This window comes from Numenius arquata, chromosome 9 (assembly GCF_964106895.1).
Source record: "Numenius arquata chromosome 9, bNumArq3.hap1.1, whole genome shotgun sequence".
Lineage (NCBI taxonomy): Eukaryota > Metazoa > Chordata > Aves > Charadriiformes > Scolopacidae > Numenius > Numenius arquata.
Window position 1 is genome coordinate 61,027,376 of NC_133584.1, and position 23,763 is coordinate 61,051,138.

General features: G+C 54.8%; 2 protein-coding genes across 4 annotated transcripts in view; one reads left to right on the forward strand and one right to left on the reverse strand.

Annotated features, from left to right (window-relative positions):
* Positions 1–3,189: 3,189 nt before the first annotated feature.
* Positions 3,190–8,120, reverse strand: CIMIP2C (ciliary microtubule inner protein 2C). Its single transcript, XM_074153989.1, has 3 exons — positions 7,986–8,120; positions 7,089–7,201; positions 3,190–3,334 (listed from the first exon to the last, which is right to left on the reverse strand). The coding sequence occupies exons 1-3, from the start codon at positions 8,118–8,120 to the stop codon at positions 3,190–3,192; spliced, it is 393 nt and encodes a 130-aa protein (XP_074010090.1).
* A 7,815-nt stretch (positions 8,121–15,935) lies between these two features.
* The window catches only part of OTOF (otoferlin), an 82,411-nt gene continuing 74,583 nt past the window's right edge, over positions 15,936–23,763 (forward strand). For all 3 annotated transcript variants that reach the window (XM_074153966.1, XM_074153965.1, XM_074153967.1), the window contains exons 1-2: positions 15,936–16,014; positions 21,893–21,951. In XM_074153966.1, the coding sequence (XP_074010067.1) occupies positions 15,936–16,014; positions 21,893–21,951 (138 nt within the window). The remainder of the gene's footprint in view (positions 16,015–21,892; positions 21,952–23,763) is intronic.

The following is a 23,763-nucleotide window of genomic DNA, read 5'->3' on the forward strand; positions in this document are numbered from 1 at the left end:
AACCACCTTGTAGGGTTTGGTGCTCTGACCACACCGTGCAGGAATTAAAGACCAGGGTTTTCTCTATGTGCCAGGGCATCTGGAAGGATGAGTTCTTCTTGGAAGTCTCGGCCAGAGCCAAGAAATGAAGAGAGATTTGTTTGCAGCACCGGCTTTGATGTGCAGGGGAGCTGCGGGGAGCTTCAAGGACAGGGTTATGGAACTCCTCCAGCATCTGCAGGGAGGGGGCTGGTGGTGTTGAGGGACTCAGGCTGAGGGTGAGGAGCTGCACAGGGGGCTCACAAGGGTGTTGAAAGGTGATAAAAAGGCAAAAACCATCCTCACTTGGCATCTAAAAATGTTGGATTCCGAGTTGGCCGCGCTCCACAGCCATCAAGGAAGGAGGATTTGGGCTCAGACACCCCAGGATGGGAGCTGTGAGCTGGGGAGAGCAGGCACGGGGTCTCCATGAACCCCAGAAGCCTCCACTAAACCCACCAGAGAGCTCCTGTGAGGGGGGTGAGGGCTGAGATACCCACAGCCCCCCTCTGCCGCCCAGGTAGGGTAGGCAGCTGCTCCGTTCCCATCCTTTTCAGTGCCTAAAAGCAATTTCCAGCATGAGACCCTGGACCTGCAAGGGGTGACCCCTGTGAGCTGCTGATCCCCACCCAGCCTGGGTCTCCAAATTAAAGATCTTGAACCTCTTCTTTAATTCAGGGGTCCATCGTATGACACAGCACCCCAACATGGACCTCCCTGGGACAGCAGCCACATCAGGGACAGCCTGCAAAGGGGGGCAAATGAAATTTGGTGGAAATGATGCCACTAGGGAATTTTTGTCTTCTAGTCCAAATAAATAGATGTCTCCTGGTGTTTGGCCTTTGCACCACTGGCACAAAGCGAGTTTCTTCACCTGGTCCGGTGGGAGGTGTCCCTGCCCAGGGCAGGGGGTTGGAACTGGATGATCTTTAAGGTGGTTCCACCCAAACCATTCTGTAATTCTATGGTTCTTCCTCATGGCTGCTGGATACGTCCTCCCTCCCCTGTACATGCTCCCTGGTTGATCTTGGCCAAGGAACAAGCCCTAAAAAGAGTGCACAGCTCTGTCTGACTGCGAGTGGTGACCCGACTGGAGTTTAAAGTGATTTTAGAAATGCACTTAAAAAACAGAAGGACTTTCCTTGGTGTGTTAAACCCGAGCTTTTGAAGGGCAGCAATACTTAGCCCCCATCAGCTGGATGGAACGTGCTGGCCGGGGAGTCAGGAGTAGATGAGTTTAAAAGGGTTATTTCGCTTCAGGTGTCAGCGAGTGGAGGGAAAAAAAAATCAATAAAAAGCTGCTAAAACCCCATCTCTGGGTTTCCAAAATAGCTGCTGCAAAGAACCCCTTGTTTCTGGCGTATTTTTGTGTTTTGAATCGGGAATGGGAACCAGACAGGAGAATGGGGTTGCAGAGGGGCGAGGACATGAGTCTTCTCCTGTCCCCCCGTCTCCTGCCTCTGCCTCCCTCCCAGCAGGGCAGGAGATGGAGCTCTGGTGCAGAAGAGGGGTCAGGGCCCCTTCTCCAGCCCCATGGGCAAAGGACACAGGCTGGCACCCAGGGAAATGCTCTTCAGTGGTAACCAGATGTCTCATTCTTGCACGGGAGCTCGCTGGTGGCCCAAAGGTGCCAGACCCTTCATGGATGGGTGGCACACAGGGGCAGGGCCCCCAGTTGTCACCACCAGTGACAGACCTTGTCCGTGCCCTACCACATCACCCACTTCCCAAATCACTGGAGGAAAAAATATCTTCTCAAATAAATTAAACGTTGCCTCTTGCCCATGCTGGGACACTGTTCTACCAACCCTGCTGTGGCTTAACCCATCCTAATGTGCTCTTCAGGGAGCACGAGCCCCTCCAGAGGATGAAGGAATTAAGGTCCCCTTCCTCCCGGCAAAGCACCCCCTCCCCAGCCTCAATGTCCCTGTAGTCAGTCATCCTCAGAGTAGTTTTCTTCCACTGGTTTCTCCAGCAGCTTCTTGAAACCATGGTGAATTTTTCTGCGTGCAGCAGCCTGGGAAGGGGAGCCCCATGGTTGAGAAGATTCACCCCATTGGGTTTGCTTTGAGCCTAACAAGTGGTAACCTCCCGGGGTGTTGTTCTGCTCTTGTGTGGGTTGAGAGAGTGGACAACCAACCCCACCGACCTTCTGCACTGGCCCCCCAACCTCTCTTTTCCAGGCTGATGGGCTCTGGCTTGCATGGCTGTTTCTTGCAGGGATGCTCTGTGGACTTCCAACTGCTCTGATGTCCTTCTCTAAATCCTCTCCTGCTCCAGCATCTCCTGGAGGCAGGACAGCCCTGTCATGCACAGGCAGACAGGGAGGTCTACCCCCTGTTGGCCTCCAATGCTGCCTGCTCTCGTCTCCACTCTTCTCTTAATTATTCGTGCAGGCTGATTTGCTTTTTTGACCACTGCCAGCCACCCACCTGCTGGAAACCCATGGTCTGGTTGCTGGGTGGTACGGCTGGGCTGGGACCCTGTGAGTCATTCAGCAGCATCTTCCTTAGAGACCCTCCTGCAGCCTTGTCTTGGTTACCCTGGAGGATTTCATGCCATCCACAAGCTCTTAGAATGGTTTGGGTCGGAAGAAACCTTAAAACCACCCAGTGCCACCCCCTGCCCTGGGAAGGGACACCTCCCACCACAACAGGTTGCTGCAAGACCCCTCCAACCTGGCCTTCAACCCCTCCAGGGATGGGGCAGCCACAGCTTCTCTGGGCAACCTGGGCCAGGCTCTCACCACCCCCACAGCAAAGAACTTCTTCCCCACATCTCATCTCCATCTCTCCTCTTTCAGTGTCAAACCCTTCCCCCTCGTCCTGTGGCTCCCCTCCCTCATCAAGAGTCCCTTGTGACCCCATCTGAGGTTACTGGTGACTACACTGAAGTCTGTGTGCTCTTCCCCACCATCACAATGCTGCAGCAACCCCTCCAGCCCAAGTGAGAGGGTCCTGGGTGACCTTACCTCATGGCAGGAAAGGCTGCCTGGTGGGCAGTTGTCCCCTCACCTTGGAGGCCACAAAGACCATCCCTGCCATGTGTGGGCAGGTCCCCATGGCACACAGAGCCCAAGACAGCATTCAGCTCCCTTGCCTTTATTTTCCCGTTGTTTCTCTCCCGGCTGGAAAATAAGGTTTCCACCGAGGGCAGGGTGGACACCGTGGCTTAGGCTCGGCACTCGAAAAAGCTGTCTCGCATGGCTCTTTCCTTCGAGGGGACCCTCTTCCCTGAGGGGAAGGTCTGGTAGGCCCGCAGGTTCGTCGGTGACAATCGCAGCAAATGCCAGCGGGTCTTTGCACTGAGGGGTGGGCTGGGGAGGAGAAGAGCATCAAGGATAGTTACAGAGGTGGAGGCAGAAGTAAGGAGGCTCAGGCAGGGGTTCCAGAGGTGCAGGCATGCCTTTGGACCTAGGGGTGTGCTCCAAGATCACACTGGCACCCTTCACCCCAACAGAGCCGCAGAAGCTGGTGAGCTTGCAACGTTGTCCCCCCAAGAAGACATGTTCGATCTGACTTTGCACTGGGCTAATGCAACCCCAAGGCTCCCGATTCCCACCTCCATGGGCCAAAGCCAATGGTGTGAGGTTCAACACGGCCAAGTGCTGGGTCCTGCACTTGGGTCACACCAATCCCATGGATGCTCCAGGCTTGGGAAGAGTGTCTGGAGCTGCCCCGTGGAAAAGGACCTTGAAGGTGTTGGTTGACAGCCGGCTGAATATGAGCCAGCACTGTGCCCAGGTGGACAAGAAGGCCAAAAACATCCTGGCCTATACCACCAATAGTGTGGCCAGCAGGAGTGGGACATTGATGGTCCCCCTGTCCTGGGCACTGGTGAGGCCCCACCTCGAGGGCTGTGTCGAGTTTTGGGCCCCTCATGACAGGAAAGACCTTGAGGTGCTGGAGTGTGTCCAGAGAAGGGCAACGGAGCTGGTGAGGGGTCTGGAGACCAAGTCTTGTGAGGAGCGGCTGAGGGAGCTGGGGTTGTTCAGCCTGGAGAAAAGGAGGCTGAGGAGAGACCTTCTCACTCTCTACAACTCCCTGAAAGGAGGGTGTAGCCAGGGGGGGTCGGTCTCTTCTCCCAAGGAACAGGCGATGGGAGAAGACGAAACAGCCTCAAGTTGCCAGGGGAGGTTTAGGATGGATATTGGGGAAAATGTCTTCATGGAAAGTGTTGTCAAGCTTTGGAAGAGGCTGCCCAGGGCAGTGGTGGAGTCTCCATCCCTGGTGGTATTTAAAAGACAGGCAGACGTGGCGCTGAGGGACATGGGTCAGTGGTGGTTTGGGCAGTGCTGGGTTGATGGTTGGACTCGATGATCTGAAAGGTCCCTTCCAACCCAGAAATTCTGTGATTCCTGCTGGCTCTGCTGGCTCCTGAGTCCCAAATGTCACCCAAAGCCTTGTCCTCGGGGATTGCACAGGCACAGGCATCACTCACCACCAAGTGCAAGGAAAAGAAATTAGAATTGGGAGATTTTTGCCTGTGCCATGTCCAGAGCTGCTGCTGCAAGGCCAAGGGGTGCTCTCCTCTTTGCAAACACTACTGACCTCCAGGCCACAAAGGTTAATGCAGAAGCAGCTCCACATATTGGCAATACCCAGGTGGGTTCAGTCACAGATCTGCATGAGGAAGGACCCTGGGGATGAGGAAGTGTTTGAAGGGACAGAAGGACGGTAGAGATTCCTTCCAAGGCCACAACTGCTTGTGCCCCTTTGGGGACACGTTGCCTGACCCTCCAGAAGCTGGCCAAAGTCAAATCACTTCCATGGGGATGGGTCAGGGAGCAGTGAGGACCTCAGCAGCAAGGAGCAGGGGTGCATAGCAGCAAGTCAGGGTGAGGATCAGGTCTGGAGATGGTGGTGAGGGTCAGACCCAGCCCAAGGGCTACTCAGCAGTGAGGTAGGTCTAAGGTCAAGCCCAGACCCATGTCCGGGTTGAAGTGGAGGAGGTCCAAGCCTGGGTGCAGAGCCAGCTGTGGTTCAGCTGCAAAGGTGGGGGCTGGTGGTAAATCTGGAGCTTAAAAAAAGTTCCCAAAGGAATGGAGGTGCTCGCCATCACCTCCAGCTTTGCTCACAACAGCTTTTATCAGCCAGGGCTGACCTTGCCCTGTGCCAGCTAAATTCCTGGAAGGGGGATGCGCTCGTGGCCCTGACAGCATCTGGTTTGCTCCATCCCCTTCCATCTGTCCTCCTCGTCCCACACGTTTCTCCCCCTTGCCATGAGACCTGCCCTGGGTGAAGGACAGCCTCCCCCACCCCTGCTTATTTCTCACAGGCAGCCGAGGGTTGATAAGAAGGCGTGAGATAGTCACAACACTCAGCCAGGATGAAACCTTCCATGTCCATCAATTTAACCCTCCATGGGCTCATTTAAGCAGCTTCTCTGAGCTCCACACAAAAAACTTTGCAGATTCATGGGCTTCCAGGGCTGGCCATAGCTCACAGCTTGTCTGTGACATCCCCTCAAGGAAGGTCCAGCAGCCTGCTGGGCTGTGCAAGCTAGACAGTTGTCCATGGGGCAGAGGGAGCACCCAGCCCCCCTGGGCAGTGTCTCCAGTGCTGTGGCTGGTCCGAGGCTCCCCCATGCAAGGAAGACATGGACATGCTGCAGCAAGGGCCACCGAGATGGGCCAGAGCACATGATGTGGACACCACCTGGAGCCCTGTGTCCAGCTCTGGGACCTCAGCACAAAAGAGACATGGACCTGTTGGAGCAGGGCCAGAGGAGGCCACAGAGATGCTGGGAGGGCTGGAGCCCCTCTGCTGGGAGGACAGGCTGAGAGAGTTGGCGGGGTTCAGCCTGGAGAAGAGAAGGCTCCGCGGAGACCTTGGAGCCCCTTCCAGTCCCTCAAGGGGCTCCAGGAAAGCTGGGGAGGGACTCTTGATGAGGGAGGGGAGCCCTAGGACGAGGGGGAAGGGTTTGAGACTGAAAGACGGGAGATTTATCTGAAGTCCTCTGAAGGTGACTAAAGGCTTTTTTTTTTTTACACTCCTGTTGAGCCACAGGGATATAGCACTAGAGGGCACCCACGTATTTCTGCTGGCGGCGGCTCCCACCACAGCTCAGCTCCCGGCCCTGGGCTGGCAGCTCTGTGGGTGCACTTTCAGCCCCATTTCGGGTCCAGTCAAATTACCGCAGGAGACCAGTGCTGTGCTCGGAGCTCCAGGCGAGAGGGAATTTTGGATGCCAGGTATAACTGGCGTTGGTTGAGAGTGATACATCCCTCTGATGGCTCCCCTGGTCCCCGGCGGGCTGAGCAGGGTGCTGGGGGCTGTCAGTGTTGTGGGTGTCCATCCAAAAAGGTAGTGGGATATTATCCCAGGCTGCGTCACAGAGCATCCCAGGTGGTAATGCACAGCCCATGGCTGTGGAATTAGGTGGTCTCTGTTGGTTTTAGAAACATAGAATCATAGAATGGTTTGGGTGGGAAGGGACCTTAAAGACCATCCAGTGCCACCCCCTGCCCTGGGCAGGGACACCTCCCACCACACCAGCTTGCTCCAAGCCCCCTCCAACGTGGCCTTCAACCCCTCCAGGGATGGGGCAGCCACAGCTTCTCTGGGCAACCTGGGCCAGGCTCTCACCACCCTCACAGCAAAGAACTTCTTCCCCACATCTCATCTCCATCTCCCCTCTTTCAGTGTCAAACCCTTCCCCCTCCTCCTACGGCTCTCCTCCCTCATCCAGAGTCCCTCCCCAGCTTTCCTGGAGCCCTTGAGGGACTGGAAGGGGCTCCAAGGTCTCCGCGGAGCCTTCTCTTCTCCAGGCTGAACCCCCCCAAGTCTCTCAGCCTGTCCTCCCAGCAGAGGGGCTCCAGCCCTCAGAATGAGATGCCCCCTTTCCAAAACCTGGAGCTGGGCTGGGGCATGCTGCCCACCTACCTTTCCCTTTCAGGTTATTCTGGTTTATTCTGCTCTCGTTTTTTCTGAGGACAGAAGGTTTGGGTGAAGAGGGGAAGGAGGATCAGCTGTGGGGCTGGCTCTCCCCTACACCTCTCTGTTTTCATCCCACCAGCCCAAGCCTTTGGGAATTGGGTGCCACCATGTCCTGGGGACATCGGTACTCACAGGTCGAGCGGATGAGGATATCTGTCCTTTTCCTTCACAGGCAGCACAAAGTAGGGAACAATCTGCAACATCCCACTCTTGTCCCGGTAAAAATCACGGTGCTGCTGGCTCAGCTGCAGATAAAGACAAATATCCCAGTGGTTCAGCCTGAGCTCAGTGCTCTGAATCTTGTTGGCAGCAGGATTTTGCAGGGGTGACCATTGCAAGCACAAGGCCATCACCTCCCCGCTCTATCCATGGAGAAATGCTGGCCACAGCCGTGGTCCTCAGCTGCCCTCACACACTGGGGATGCTGCCCTAACCGGGAAAATTAATAATCATAGACTCATGGAATTGTCCAGGTTGGGAAGGACCTTTCAGGTCATTGAGTCCAACCATCAACCCAACACTGACAAACCCACCTGTCCCTCAGCACCACGTCTGCCCGGCTTTTAAATCCCTCCAGGGACGACCACTCCACCACTGCCCTGGGCAGCCTCTTCCAAGGCTTCACAACCCTTTTGGGGAAGAAATTTTCCCCAATCTCCATCCTAAACCTCCCCTGGTGCAACTTGAGGCCGTTTCCTCTTGTCCCATGGCCTATTCCTTGGGAGAAGAGACTGACCTCCCCTGGCTACACCCTCCTTTCAGGGAGTTGCAGAGAGCGAGAAGGTCTCCCCTCAGCCTCCTTTTCTCCAGGCTGAACCCCCCCAGCTCCCTACGCCGCTCCTCACAAGACTTTTGCTCCAGACACTCAAGATGCTTGAAGTCAGATGTGGCAGCTGAAGTGCCATCCCTGCCTGCTTGGTTTTGGGCAGGGAGCCTTGCAGGGGAGGGGACATCTGTCTCCAGCCCTCAGTAGCCACCAGGACCTGTGGCCACCCAGGCTTCCCTCCATGGTCTCCCCTCTGTCCTCACCTGGTAAAACCTGCTCAGGACCTGGGATCGGCCACCATCCAGGTTGAAGCGGGTGCGTAGTGGAATGTGTGGGTACAGTTCCTTGTCCTCTGCTTGGTATCCCGTCACGGTGTGGGGAGCTGGGAGGTATCTCATGGTGGCGTTCCTACAGATGTTTCTGAAAGAAAATGCTGGTTTTTATAGAATCATAGAGTGGTTTGGGTGGGAAGGCACCTTAAGGACCATCCAGTTGGGACTGGATGGGCTTTAAGGTCCTCTCCCACCCAAACTGTTCTATGGTTCTGTGTGTGGCCAGTGACCTTGCCCTGCAATGCTGTTCACCTCTACCGGTATCAACAGGCCACAAATCCAAAGCAAAGCAGTAAATAAAGATATCTGATATGTAAATATCCTGTTTCTTGCCACCCTTCACAGTGCTGGGAATATTTGTGTGAACTGCTCCAGGTGCCAGTACTGGGGGATGCGATTTAAGCCCGCGAGCCCCCGTAGAGCCAAGCCCAGCCTGCAGCCCGGGGGCAGGCAGGGAGGAGCCCATCAGCCGGGGCATTTCTCTGCAGCCTGGCTGCCATTTGCTGGTTGCCAGAGCGACTGAAGAAGACGAAAAGCAAGAGGTTGGGCAGCAAACCCTCTTTGGGGGTTAAAGGGGTGAGATGTGAACCGGGACAGGGCTGTCAGCCAGAGCTGAAAATGATGCTCTGAAAAGACCAGAGGAAAAATTTTTTATATATATATATAAAAAATAAATATATATATATTTATCTCCTACAAATATAGCTTTGCCTGGAAGGAAGAAATGGACTCCAGCAGCTCAGAGAGCAGCAGGGAGAGGGATGGACTCCAGCCATGCACAGAACCCCACCATCAAGGAACCTCCAGGTGCAGCTCCTGGCTGCACGGGACACACAGCCCTGGCAGCCAGGGTGGCTTTATATCAGGGGAAATCTGCCAGGGACAGGCATTCTCACCCAGGGCGAGGGTTGCCCGGGGCAAGGGCATCCCCTGGCAGTTTGGACCAGCCCTGGCTGCGGCATGAAATCCGTGGTTACACAAACAAAAGGAGACGTGAAAGAAAACAAGAGAAGAGGGGGAAAAAATGGGTGAAGATGGGAAGGGGCTGGGGGAGACGCTGTACCTGAGAGGGCAGGGGGAAGACAAGCCAAAAATGAATGCGGTTCACTTTGGCAAGAGACATTTGGGGTCCATCGAAGAGAGAAAAAACCCCCCAAAATCCTCCCAGGACTAGAGGAGTGCGTTAGCAGGGAGCACGGGAGATGTCTGCCTCTCTCAAAGGCTGCATGCATTATTCACTGCCCTCCTGCGATACACATGAGGAGGTGAGGAAATCCACCCTCTGCAGCCACCGATAAAAAGGACAACCCGTGACCCATGTAAAACAGCCCGAGGAAACACGAAGAGGTGGGGTTGTGAGGGCAGAGCGGTCAGGAGATGGAGTCTCTGCAGTGCCTGGCTCCTACAGCCCACATTAAATGCAGTTTTGTAAGAGGATGGGGACAGGGTCCATGGGGCAGGGTGCAGGATCCATGAAGGGTACAGGGGTTTTGGAATGGGGTGCAGTATCCACGAAGGGTGCAGGACCCATAAAGGGTGGATGCAATGGAGTGCAGGACCCATGAAGGGAGCAGGATCCATGAAGGGTGCAGGATGCATGGGCCAGGGTCCATGGAGCAGGGTGCAGGACCCATGAGGGGTGCAGGGTTTTTGGGATGGGGTGAAGGATGTATGAAAGGTTCAGGAATTTGGGGCAGGGTGCAGGACCCATGATGGGTGCAATATCCATAGGGCAGGGTGCAGGATCCATGAAAGGTGCAGGACCCATGAAGGATGCAGGGTCCATGGGGCAGGATACAGGACCCATGAATGGTGCAGGGTTTTGGGGCAAGGTGCAGGACCCATGAAGGGTGCAGGGTCCATGAAGGGTGCAGGATCCATGAGGGGTGCAGGGTCCATGGGGCAGGATGAGGGTCCCTGGGGCGCCAATCTGTCCCTGCTCAGCCCCTACCTGCTCTCAGTCCTGTTTGGGCTTTGCAGGGTTCCTGTGCTGCAGCTGCCCCCAGATCTGTCCTGTTGGGCTCTGCCTGCCCCAGCTGGGTCACAAACACCATCACTGGGCAACTGTGGGAGCCTGGCAACACCCCACAGAACCCCCTACACCACCCCCCCCCAGCACCTTTAGATCCCTGGCACAACCCAACACCCTCTCTTGAACATCCCCTGCACCCAGTGCCTGCACCCATCCATCCCTCACCACTGCCCTCACCCCTCCCCAACAATCCCCACACCCCCTGTCCTCCACAAACATCCCCAGATTGGCATTTTTTAGGCTTTTGGGGTTTTTTTCCCCAGCTCCTTGTGTAGGGGGAATAGTGGGTTCTGTTTCTGCCCCAGGAGGGCAACGAGGGACCTGTCCTGCAAAGGCTTTGGGAAGGGTCAGCTACCTACTAAGAACTAAATTTAAAAAAATTGTCTGCATGTTCTATTAAAATAATCCATGTTAAATGATCCTTGTTTGTAAGGGGCACTGGGAGGTGTGGGAATTGGAGAGGCCGTTCTTGATTTGCATCTGAGCCCTGAGATATTTCAAATTAAAAAAAAAAAAAAAAAGAAGAAGAAAAAGAAAAGTGAAGAAAAAGAAAAGTGAAGAAAATAGAAATCCAGGGGCTTTCAGCACCTTCCTCATGTTAGGACGTTACAGTGCCAGCTCTGGGAGTGTCCAGGCCACCTTCTCTCCCAGGTGGGTCATGCAGCAGAGGTGTCTATTGGTCTCACCAGGTTCCTCAGCCTCAGGATTCAGCATTCCCAAAACCCATGGGACATTCCTTTCCTGGAGGATGGATCTGCTGGGGAGTCTATGGGTTAAGTCCTGCATCCCCATCTCAGTGGCCAAGCTCCTGCTGTCGTTTTCTCTAGTTCCCACTGAGATGTGGATTCAGCCACCACGGGACTGGGGAGACACTGGGAGGGCTGGGATCCATCACCGGGAGTTTGCTATGGGTACAGCAGACCCCAGGCAGAAACCCTCATGGCTGGGCTCCTCTCTGTGGGGCAGAGAGATGAGGAAAGCTCAGTTTGCTAATTGTGCCAAATTCAAGAACGTGGGAAAAAATCTCCATGTCAGAATTTAAAAAATAATAATAATAGCAAAAAAAATTCCACTCTTTGAGAGCTGCTGCTTTGCTTCGGGTGCTGAGAAACAAGAGCAGCTCTGGCATTTCAGAAGACGTGAGAAGGTTGTCTGCCTCTCTGCAGGCACCCCCAAGGTTTTCCAACCTATCCTGGGGGATAGAATGGGAAAACAAAGAAAGTAGATGGAAAACAATGCAAAAGGCCAAACGGATTTACCAAAAGTCAGCCCTGCTAAGAATGATTTCTTTGAAAACTGCTGATTTTCTGACTGGGGAAGGGGACTGTCCCTCCTGCAGCTGGGGTTAGGGCAGGGGAGAGGGGCTACTGGTGGGACAGCAGCTCTTGAAGGGGGTGAAGAAGCTGCTGAGGAAGAGAAGAAGGGTTGTGGTGGAGGGAGAGGCAGCTTGAGGAGGAAGGTTCTTGGGGAGCCAAAGGTGGGACCTGCTGCATTCAAGGATTTCTCTAGGGAGAGCGGGTAAAGCTGCTGAGGACGTGCTGGGAGGGTCCCAGACCTGCAAGGAGATGCCACCCAGTGCCAAGCTTGCCCCAGGATGTTTGTGCCCTGGACCATGGCCTGGGGAGATGATGTGGAGCCCCAGGTGCCACCCTGCTCATCCTGGCCTGAGGAGCTGCACTGGTGAGGCCCCACCTCCAGTGCTGTGTCCAGTTTTGGGCCCCTCACGACAAGAAAGACCTTGAGGGGCTGGAGCATGCCCAGAGAAGGGCAACAGAGCTGTCCCCAAAACATGCTGTCCCCAGAGATAATTTTCCCCAAAGCTCATTGTCTCCAAAGCTCATTGTCCCCAAAGCCCACTGTCCCCAAAGAATGACGTTCCCAAAGCAAGTTGCCCCCAAAGCGAAGTCCCCAGAGCTCAGTGTCCCCAGAACACACTGCCTGCAGCCAGCAGGGCACCAGGACCCTCCTCGGGGCTCCGTTGTCCACATCACCAGGCTCTGCCTGCATCCTGCACCCTCCCAGAGTGAGGAGAGCAGGCGGTGGGGTGGGATGTGTTCTGCTGGGACAGCTGATGGCTCCCACAGACAGCCACCTCCCCATCCGTGCCTGGTGGGGGGAACCCCCACTTACTGCCCATTTCATTAAAACCCCAAATTCCTCAAATAGCGTCACTGCTCCAGTCCACAAATGCAATGAAAAGAGGACGGCTGAGGTGTCCGTTAAGGCTTTCTAGCAACCGGAAGGAAATTTGGAGCCGATTATTTGGCACATTTCTTGCAGTTGTGTTACTTGGAAGGAAAAGTGCCACCTTTTGGTGGTGTCATCTCAGCCTGGATCTGCTTGGGCTCTTGGGCACCTGAGGATTTCACACAGCAGCCCCGAATGGCACGAGAAGAGCAACAGAACACGGGAAAATCTACAGCTCTGTAGACGCACACACACACTTACACGATATATTCACATCCCCCATCAGCATCTAAACATCACTGGAAAATCACACCCAGATTTTCCTGCCGATGGAAGGGGCCAAAATCAGCCCCTTTGTCTGGCTCTCAGTCACCACAAAAAAAAAAAACAACAAAACCAAAGCTGAAAAAGAAAAACATGGCAACTTTCTGTAATTAATATGAAAGATTTGAAAAACGGGGAGGCTGATATGATTTTTCCAAGCGTGGGAAGAGAAGAGCTGGGGGAGAAAAGAAAAAAAAATAGAGAAAAAGAGTTAAGAAAAGAAAATTTCAATAATTTTGGACTTAACATTCTGTAGCATCATCATAAGACTATTGCTTCAGCCTGTGCAATTTGGTTTGTTTTAATGGGATACTGGTGCTGTGGGAGGCGCACGCGGAGGGACGGATCCTGCCGTGGCAAGTAGTCCTTTCCCCTTCGCCTTTGGTGTAAAACCGTAGTAAATAAGAGCAATCATCAGTGATTCAGAGGTGGGTGTGTGATTTTATTCACATGGAGCGAGGTGAAAATTGCAGAGACGCTGTGAAAAACTGAAATTAGTGTTTATAATGAGCATTTTCTCATCTTGCTCCGTTAATGGCAGGGAAGCCTCCGTAGACCTCCAGCTGGAGGGAACAGTTGTTATCCCCCTGTTCTGTGATTCCGTGATTCTTTGACAGCCCTTGTGTTCCTGTGGCTTCCCTGCAGCTGGGTTCCTGTGCCGCTCCTGCTCGTCTTCATTACCCAATTTAGGGGTGGAATTGGGTGGATACATCACCAGGGCTGCAAGTGAAGAGCTTCCACCACTTAGAAGAGCATTGAGCTGGAGGTCTCCAGTGATGAGCAGCCAAACTTTGCTGGGCTGTGGCCTCCTGAGAGCATGCTGATGTCCAGCAGCCCAAGGGCAGTGGTTTCTTGTCCTGCTTTCAGCAACTCTGGTCGTCAGACTGCAGTCAGATTTAATGCCACCACATTAAAGTCCCATGTCGATGTCGTCTTCTGTCCCAAGTTCTTCTTTAATGCTTTTCTGTGTCTCTTTGTTTAAGCCTGTGAGTTAAAACCAGGGGTTAGCACTCCCCAAGAGCCCTCCACCTGTACCTTTACAGCAGGAACAGTTAAATCATGTCTGGGATTTCATGCAAAATAAAATCAGGAAAAACAAAGTCACAACCCTCATCAGGTCCTTCAGGCTGGTGCTTTCGTGGTGGCCATTGAGCATTACTCACCTACCACTGTTACAGCTCTACGTGAGCCATCCTACTGCCTCTTGTGAGGAATATCTTCAGTCAACACCCCTTATGCTGGAGTTTTCAAACTTCATTATCCACTTTCTGATATTGAATAAGAGGTTTAAAATTAACTACGTGATGTAGAAGGTGTTTTCTGTCATACTTGTGCTTCTAGGGCAACATGGGTTGCTCTAAAGGTGCCTCCTGGAAACAAATGTTCCTCCTGGAAACGATACCTCCTGGTGTCATTTTCTTGCTATCAAATCAAGTGAATTTGAGAAGTGGAGCTGGGGAAGATGAAAGTGGGGACATCTTCTGCTGGATCACTCTAAAAGATGGGCAGTATGGGACTAAGGGGCTTCATCTGGCTGTTGTGTTCCACCAGAGCTGCTCAATGACAAGGGTCAGAACAGATCTCGGGTTGACGTTCATAGAGCTGCACATTGACTACACAGCAGGGGAGAGCCAAGCACCTCAAAAAGGTCAGGCTACGTTCAAAACTCATGCTGCAAAACCCATGAGAGCTCCAGGATGAACCTCAGAGAAACCCTCATCATCTCCTAACTCCAGCTTTTCAGCAAGACTGAAGGCAGAAGGGTGAAAGGGGTTGCAGAAGCAGCACCAGCCAGGATGGCTCAATGAGAAAGACCAACCAGAGGCAGAGAAATGCTGGTTTAGCAGTATCAGTCACACGGGACCCATCTCTGGCTTCTGCATGGTCTCACCTCCGGAGCTCTTGCATGGCCCCAAGCCCTCATTCACACGATGTGGGCCAAGTTGGGCAAGGCTGCACCTTCCCCTCCCGATATTATCCCAACCCTGCCTTCTCCTGAGCCCCCAGCAACAATCAGCACCCAGGACCCTGCTGTCTTCCCCACCATCTCCTCCGGGCCCTGCTGCCAGGAGGTAATTAAGAACCTAACGAGAAACAGCACACACTGTTAATCCCCACAAGTTTCTTCACTCTCAGGCACTTATGAGTGAGCATAATGATCTTCTCCACTGGCAGGAGGACAGCAATCCAGCCTCCCTAGCAGAACCTGATGTGGTAGATGGAAAAGGATATCTTATTTCTAGTGCTTTATTATCCATTTATGAAGGTTTCACCCTCGCTTCCGTCTCTCTGATGGTGCTAAAGCTCTCCTGGGTTCGCTCTTCACCACAGATGGTTTTTTTTTTCCCGGAAGTGCCCGAGCAGGAAAAGAAGACTTGTGAGGCTGAAAGGCCCTTGTGTCTGTGCTCTTCCTCTTCCCAAATGCATGCCTTAATCATTTTCCTTGAAATAAAGGACAAGTTTGGGGATGGAGGGATGGAGAGCAGCCCTGCAGAGAAGGAGTTGGGGGTTCCTGGGGGAGGGAAAGCTGGCCATGGGCCAGCAATGTGCTCTGGCAGCCCAGAAAGCCCCCCGCACCCTGGGCTGCATCCCCAGCAGCGTGGCCAGCAGGGAGAGGGGGGGGATTCTGCCCCTCTGCTCCGCTCTGGGGAGACCCCCCCCAGTGCTGCCTCCAGCTCTGGGGCCTCAGCACAGGAGAGACATGGACCTGTTGGAGCGGGGCCAGAGGAGGCCACGGAGATGCTGGGAGGGCTGGAGCCCCTCTGCTGGGAGGACAGGCTGAGAGAGTTGGGGGGGTTCAGCCTGGAGAAGAGAAGGCTCCGGGGAGACCTTGGAGCCCCTTCCAGTCCCTCCAGGGGCTCCAGGAAAGCTGGGGAGGGACTCTTGATGAGGGAGGGGAGCCCTAGGACAAGGGGGAAGGGTTTGACACTGGAAGAGGGGAGATGGAGATGAGCTGTGGGGAAGAAGTTCTTTGGTGTGAGGGTGGTGAGAGCCTGGCCCAGGTTGCCCAGAGAAGCTGTGGTTGCCCCATCCCTGGAGGGGTTCAAGGCCAGGTTGGAGGGGGCTTGGAGCAACCTGGTCTGGTTCCCTTCAGGGAAGGGAAGGGGGAGAAATAGGGGGAAAGGGAGGAGAGGGGAGGCGAGAAAAGGAGAGGGGAAGGAGGGAGGGGAGGAATGGGAGGGGAGGGCCGGCCACGCCGCTGCTGAATAACTAATCACTGGGGGTGGCACCGCTCCGCGCACCGGGTTTCGGAGCGCAGCTGGGAGCGCGGCACCGCGCATCGCACCGCATCCCCCCGCGTCCAGCCAGCCCCGCATCGCCCCGCGCCGCCGCGCACCATGGCCCTGCTGCTGCAGCTCCGCACCGTCTCCGGCCTCCGCGGCAGAGCCGACCGCATCGCCAAAGCGGCTTTCCGAGGTACCGGGGACGGGGGCGACGCGGGGGGGCGGGGAGGGAGAGCGGAAACGGGGGATCCCGGCACCGGCTCTGCCCTGGCGCCATCGTGCCTCAGTTTCCCCACCATGCTTGGGTTAGGAAGGAGGGACGTGAGCCTGCCCTTCCCTCTCCCCTCTGTTCCCCCCCCCCCCCCGCCCTGAGCTGCTCTCCTGGGGACCCCTCTGCCTGCCCGCACCCGGTGTGGGACACTGCAGCGCCCCCCGTCACCCCACCACGGGCAGCCCTTGGGAAGGGAGATTCGTCCAGGTGAAGTCCCAGGGTGACAAACCCACCCCCGGGAAAGGGGCTGTGCCCCAGCTGGGGGGAGCTGGGCTTCAGCCCTAGGGTCACGATGCTGTGCCACCAAGAAAGTGTCACTGGAAGGGCCAGGAGGGGAACTTGCCTTGTGCCGGGACCCGGCATCTGCCTGGATTTCTTCTAAGGATGCTGCAGCTTGGCTTTTTCTGCTCGGATCCACCCCAGCTCCAAAGCTTTCTGAGGGAAGCTGCAAAAAAAGAGCAAAAAAAACTCTCCAGGGGTGCACAACCCTGGCAGCTGCCGACCCTTTTCCGAACCCTCCGAGGGCTTGGGGCAGGCTCGGGGTGAGGTCCCTGCGTGGGGCTGGATCCGTCCCCCCGCAGGTGGGAGCCCACTGGTGGGCAGAGGCAGGTGTAGGATGGTTTGGCAGGGATAGCAATTCCCTTCTCCTGTGGGAAAAGCGGGGGAGCAGGTATCTCCATCACCTCCCAGCCAGCACTGCCCGAAGTGGCCCTCCCCACACTGCCTTAGTGACCATAATGTCATTAAAAAAGTGTAATTACCCCCTTATTTCCTTGTCCATGCCTCCCAGCACCAGTCTCTGGGAACAGGTCGTACTCCTGGCCGGCTTGAAGCCCAGAGAGATCCCAGCCCTAAGCTACCCCCTGGGGACACCCCACCACCTCCCTTGGCAGTGGGGAGGGGGCATCTGCAGGAGGACCAAAAGCCACCACAGGTTTTCCCAGTGAGCCTCAGGAGGACCCACATTTCCCATCCTGAGCTTGCCTGGTCCTGAACCCAGCGCACAGTCCCTGTCAGACTGGCAGGATCTGTCCCTTCTCAAGATCTTTGCGCCACCATGAGACCTGATGGTCCGACCCACGGGTGGTGGGAATGGCACCCTCTTTGGGGTCCTGCCTTGTCCCTGTCATGTCCATGAGGGTCCCCATATTCCCATCCCCGTTGTTCTCCCAGGTGTGAGCTGGCTCCTACCCCGTGCGGGATTGCCATCACTGTCACACCGTCCAGGGAGGACGACACTAAACTTCACAGTCATTTCATACAGTCGTAGAATCATAGAACAGTTTAGGTTGGAAGGGACCTTAAAGACCATCCAGGAGCTCTGAGCAACCTGGTCTAGTTGAAGATGTCCCTGATCATGGCAGGGAGGTTGGACTAGATGGCTTTCAAAGGTGGCTTTTCCAACCCAAACTATTCTATGATTTTATGATTCTACGATTCTGTGAACATCCTGGTGTGGATGGTTGGGTTTTGGTGCCACAGTCTCCAGAGGGAAGAGTCTCCTGCCTTTCTCCAGTGCCTCTAGAGGGAACTTTAGACCCCTTTAGTGTGGAGTGTGTTGGTTTTCACCAGCCTGGCCTCCCTCAGTGCTCCTTACAGCAACTGATAGGTCGGGTGTTTTGCTGATACTCCTCAGCGCCCCGGTTTTTCTGGAGCTACTGAGCATTGCAGAGAGGGATGCTCTTCGCTAGTCATGGAATCATGGAATGGTTTGGGTTGGAAGGGACCTTAAAGACCATCCAGTCTAGTTCCAACCCCCTGCCCTAGTGGCAGGGACACCTCCCACCAGACCAGGTTGCTCAAAGCCCTGTCCAACCTGGCCTTGAACCCTCCAGGGATGGAGTCGAGCTACCACCCATCCTCCTCCTGCAGGCAGCACAGCCTGGGGGTTCGGGAAAAGCTCCTCAGGTGAGTGTCTGCTCATTCAGCCAAAATCATCTATTATTGCGCAAAAAGACATTAAAGAAAAGAGTTGGACCCCGGTGTGACAGGCTGCCATGTGCATCCCTGCGGGTGGGCAGCACTCCTGAATGCTGCTCCGCTTCAGCTCAGGTGGGAGACGCATAAATCACAACCTTTGATAAAAGCGTCCCTGAGAGTGACAGCCGTGTGGGATGGCTACGGGAGAACGCTGCTCCTCTTCTCCCAGGGATCCCCGCGCTCCCAGCAGCCCCCACCAGCTATAGCTGCACCATTGGCGTTTAATAGGAGAAACTGAGGCAGGGGCTGAAGCTCCCAGTTCTGGACCCACCGGGGAGAGGTGCCAGGTTATCCGGCTCCCGGTCTGGAAGCGGAAGGGGAGAGGTGGGCTCTGCGAGGCGGCCAACATCCACTCCCACCCCTGAGCATCAGGGACTCATCTCCCACCATCGCCTTGGGTTTGACTCTCCAAACTCCCAGGGGATGCTCCTACCCCTGGAGGTCGAGGTGAGGGGGGGTTTAACTAATGAGATCCCTTGCCTTGATGACCCCCCCCCCAAGTTGTTCACAGGAGATTTGGGGCTGGTTTTGAAGTCCAGTGACCCATAAGGTGCCCATCACTCCCCAGCAGCCACCCTGTGCATGTTCCAGGTTGGCTGAAAAGGGCTCCAACACCCCAAATCTGTTGCTGTTGCAGCTCTCCACCTCTGCCTCTTGGCTCTGCTGGTGAAACTCAACTAGGGAGGAATCTGGCATTTTCTGCAAATCCTTGCTCTTCAGGCAGGCTGCAGGGGAAGAACAGAAAAATAGTGGGTTTTCTCCAGCCTGCCCATTTCGGGGGTGCGTCGTGGCCTGACCGTAAAAGAGTTTTCACTCTTAGACCAGCCTAATTGCATTTGTGAAGGAGAGGACTTGTGCCCTGGTGCAATTAGAGAGCTTGTCAGCTAATTGATCACAGATGGAATTATAAAGAGCTTCTTGGAGAGGCCTCCTCTCTGGATTTTACACATAAATAAGGGAGACCTTTCACGGATATCCCCTGGAGCACCACTGGGCACTGGTGGATAATGATACAGCTGTAATTAAACATGGCCATGATGCTTGCTGATTGGGAGAGGACGGAGTTGGAAGGGTCCCACCGTGTTGGCTTGTCTTAAGCCATGCCCTTAGGAGAAATATTTCAGGTGGCAGATTGTCCCCCTTGGAATGTCTTCTCCCAGACACTGCTTCCATTGTGTGTTCCCATACAGCTGATTCACCCCCTGACCTGTGCACGTCTCCTCGTTAGGTTTGGTCCTGTATCTACGTGAGGGCGCTCTGCAGCCTCCCCTTGAGCCCACACCAAGGCTGAGATGCTGATGTGCCTCTGGCACCTGGTGCCTGTCCCATCACCTGGGAGGCTGTGGGGTCCTAGAATCATTAAAAGTGTTGGAAGGGACCTTAAAGACCATCCAGTGCCACCCCCTGCCCTGGGCAGGGACACCTCCCACCACACCAGCTTGCTCCAAGCCCCCTCCAACCTGGCCTTGAACCCCTCCAGGGATGGGGCAGCCACAGCTTCTCTGGGCAACCTGGGCCAGGCTCTCACCACCCTCACACCAAAGAACTTCTTCCCCACATCTCATCTCCATCTCCCCTCTTTCAGTGTCAAACCCTTCCCCCTTGTCCTAGGGCTCCCCTCCCTGATCCAGAGTCCCTCCCCAGCTTTCCTGGAGCCCCTGGAGGGACTGGAAGGGGCTCCAAGGTCTCCCCGCAGCCTTCTCTTCTCCAGGCTGAACCCCCCAACTCTCTCAGCCTGTCCTCCCAGCAGAGGGGCTCCAGCCCTCCCAGAATCTCTGTGGCCCTACTTCTGGTGGCTTCATCCCAGAAGAGGAGTGGACCCATTCCTATTACGGGCCCCTTCTGTTGGGTGAGGTGGGGTGGGCTGCATCCCACTGCAGCTCCCATCTCACCCCATGGAAAGCAAGGAGGGAACCAGCACTGGAAGGCAGCCAGGGAGGTTCTTAGATCTTCTCCACCCTTACCCAGAGTCACCTGGCATGAAATTAATATAGTGGTGTGCCTAAATCCCTGAGAAACTCGTGCATCCTTGGTGAAGTGATTCAGGGCAGGGCACTGGGAGGGTGGTTTGGGACACAGGATGCACCTCCTGGGTTTGCTTTACCCAGGTCAGATGCAGAAAATGTGACAAAATACTTTTCTGGCTCTCCTTGTGTGATAGTTACACGGAATAGTTACAAGGAACGAGCTATGGGGATGGGGCATCCCCTGCCAAGAGCCGTGCCATCAGAATATCCCAAATTTTTGGTAAAATGAAGTCAAAGTTGACCCCACAGAAGTAAGGGGGTCCCTGGCACCCCCTTTCCCCGATGACACATTGTCTGTGCGATGCTGGTCCCAAACCAGGCTCATGCACTCAGGTTGTTTTTTAATTACCCAGGAGACAGTTTTCCTTTCTGGAAGGGAAAGCCTCAATTGTGATTCAGTGATTAAATATTAGCATTTTTATAAGTTTTCCTCCTGCAGAGTTATGAAGTGGATATTAACTAGAAATATTGGTTTGGGGCGGGGGGGGAGCGTGAGTGGGTAAGGTTATCCTACCGAGAGCTGCGGGAAGCACGGGGCAACCTTTGAGCTGGGGCTCCCTGGGAAAACCTGATTATTTTAATAACTAATGCCCAAGCTTGGCTGCTCTCCCTGGGATTCCCCTCCCCAGCAGCTCCTCTTCTTGTCCTGCTGATGGGAGGCTTTCGAGGCCCCCCTGCCTGCTCAGGCATCGCATCCCGAGCTCCTGGTCCTCCCCAAGTCCCTGCCCCGGGGCAGTGCTGGTGGAGGGATGCTGCCATCGGGGTGGGAACAGGTGGCTGCATCCCTGAGGTTGCTCTGTGTGGACCCTCTGCTCTGTGCAGGAGCTGGGGTGAGTTTTTGGGGGCGACAGCTGGTGCTAAATCTCATCCCTTGGCTTTGAGGACACTTCTGGTGTGTGTAGACCCAAAGCTTGAGGAGCCCCTGTACAACCAATGTAAAAGCCACGGCAGATGCTGCTGCCATCCCCATCCCTGTGCTCTGTTTCATCTGCTCTGCAGTAGATGGGACAAGACTCGAACACAGAACAATTAAATGCACTCATGAAGAACCTTCTTAATTAGTTCTTAAAGCAGGTTAATGTGGTGTTTAGTGCTGGTGTGGGGGAGAAGAAGGTGGATTCAGACTCTTTCCTGGGCTGTGTCCTGTCTGCACCATCTTTGCACACACACACACACACACACACACATCTCATCTCCATCTCCCCTCTTCCAGTGTCAAACCCTTCCCCCTCCTCCTAGGGCTCCCCTCCCTCATCAAGAGTCCCTCCCCATCTCTCCTGGAGCCCCTTGAGGGACTGGAAGGGGTTCGAAGGTCTCCGCGGAGCCTTCTCTTCTCCAGGCTGAACCCCCCCAACTCTCTCAGCCTGTCCTCCCAGCAGAGGGGCTCCAGCCCTCCCAGCATCTCTGTGGCCTCCTCTGGCCCCACTCCAACAGGTCCATGTCTCTCCTGTGCTGAGGCCCCAGAGCTGGAGGCAGCACTGGGGGGTGTCTCCCCAGAGCGGAGCAGAGGGGCAGAATCCCCCCCCTCTCCCTGCTGCCCACGCTGCTGGGGATGCAGCCCAGGGTGGGGGGGGCTTTCTGGGCTGCCAGCGCACATTGCTAGCCCATGGCCAGCTTTCCCTCCCCCAAGAACCCCCAACTCCTTCTCTGCAGGGCTGCTCTCCATCCCTCCATCCCCAGCCTGGATTTGTGCTTGGGATTACTCTAACCCACCTGCAGGACCCTGCACTTGGCCTGGTTGAACTCCATGGTGTTTCACTGCAACCAACCTGTTTCTCCCCTCCCCTCTCCAGGGCTCTCCTTCTACACCCGAGTGCTTGAAAACTGCGAGGATGAGGCCAGGTTTGATGAGGTAAGAGAAGATGTGTTTTCCTCCCGGTGCATCTCCCACATCTGGTTTGTTTTGTTGTGACTGCCTGTCCGGGTGGACGTACCCATTCCCTGATTTAAGTGTGTTGGCATCTTCCTTGTCTGCTCCAGGGTCTCTCCTGGCAGGTTCCAAATGGGTCTCTTGGCTGTGGTCTGGCTGGGGCTCAGGACACAGGGTGTCCCACGGTGTAGGAGCAGCCCTACAGCATTTCCCTTTGGGGTGGTTAATTAGAAAACAGATAAAGAAATTCATGTTGTTTGCACTGAAGTTGCAGGAAAAATTGCTTGTCGCCACTGGGCAAATCCCACTGGATTCTTGGCTCTGCTCGTCCTTGCTTCAAGGGGAAAAAATCCTCTTTCTTTCAAATTCCCGGAGCCTCAGTTATTGGTGCTCAGCCCCCAGTCTCCCCAACTCCATCTGCATCCTTTGGTTCCTTCCAAAGGTGACAAACCGATTCACCTGCTTTGGGTGCCCATCAGGTGATGTGTCAGCCTTCAGTGCTCGGCTTTGGGCTTGGAAAGGGAGGGAGAAGGAATTGAAACCCAAGTTCTGGGTGGTTTTAAAACGCAGCCTTTTCTTAAGCAGTTGCCAGGAAAATATTCGGAGCTGATTGAAATCAGGGCACCCACACAAGCAGGGAATGGAGGTGCTGCTAAGAAGTCGCATTCAGAATGGAAATGTGCTTTCAAAAGGGAATGGATGTTCCCTCCGATTGCTTTGTGTTTCTCATGGAAGAAAACCCGTTCCCAGGGGCTGGAGAACACAAGAGGCTATGAGGAATATTAAGATCTTTAAATTGTTTATCGCTTTCTAACACTTTCCCCACCTTTAGAAAAAATAAGGTTTCATCCTGGTTCCAGGCACGGGATGTTTTTGTGGGGTGATGAATCCTGTGGTGGTCCCAGCCTGCGTGGCCAGAGGCACACCCAGCTGCCCCTGCTCCTTGGTGGCCTTGGCACGGGTTAGTCCTCGCCCCAGGTTTTAGGGGAAAAGCTTAACCTCAGGCTCCCCTAAACTTCCTGGGAGGATGAAGGGGCAGGAGAAGCCCAGGGTGCAGGTGGGGTGGGATCTGCCACCACAACCCCCAGGGTTGCGGGGGGTCGGTGAGGCACAGCGAGGAGGTGGCTGGAGATGTGGCTCCAACCATGTTCCTACAAAACCGAGGCAGCCGGGGGAAGCTGCGGATGCTAATGGGATGCAGATTTCTATAGATCTGCACACGGCAATTTGTTAGTATAATAACTGATTTGAATAACAAACCACGGAGGTGTGCACCGGTGGAGCTGCCTTGTATCTCAAAACCCTTTGTGATTTGAATGAGGAGATCCTTCCCTGCCAGGGCTGAAGGGCTGGAGGCTCCTCTTGCTCTGCCAGGCTTGTTGGGATGCCAGATGCCGGCTGCTGCAAGTGATTGGTGCTGCATAGCGATCGTGGAGCATCCCAGCAGTGCTCTGAGCATCCCAGCAGTGCTCTGAGCATTCCAACCACGCTCTGAGCATCCAAACCAAGCTCTGAGCATCCCAGCCACTGCCCAGGGCAGTGGTGGAGTCGCCATCCCTAGAGGTATTTAAAAGCCGGGCAGACGTGGTGCTGAGAGACATGGGTCAGTGGTGGTTTGGGCAGTGTTGGGTTGATGGTTGGACTCAATGATCTGAAAGGTCTCTTCCAACATAGGAAACCATGATTCTATGTCCTACATGATTTAGGCAAAACCAGAGGATCTGTAACAGAATTCAGATCTGAGCCCCTTTCCAAAGCCCAGTGCCAAGAAACCAGGGACAACACCATGAAGGG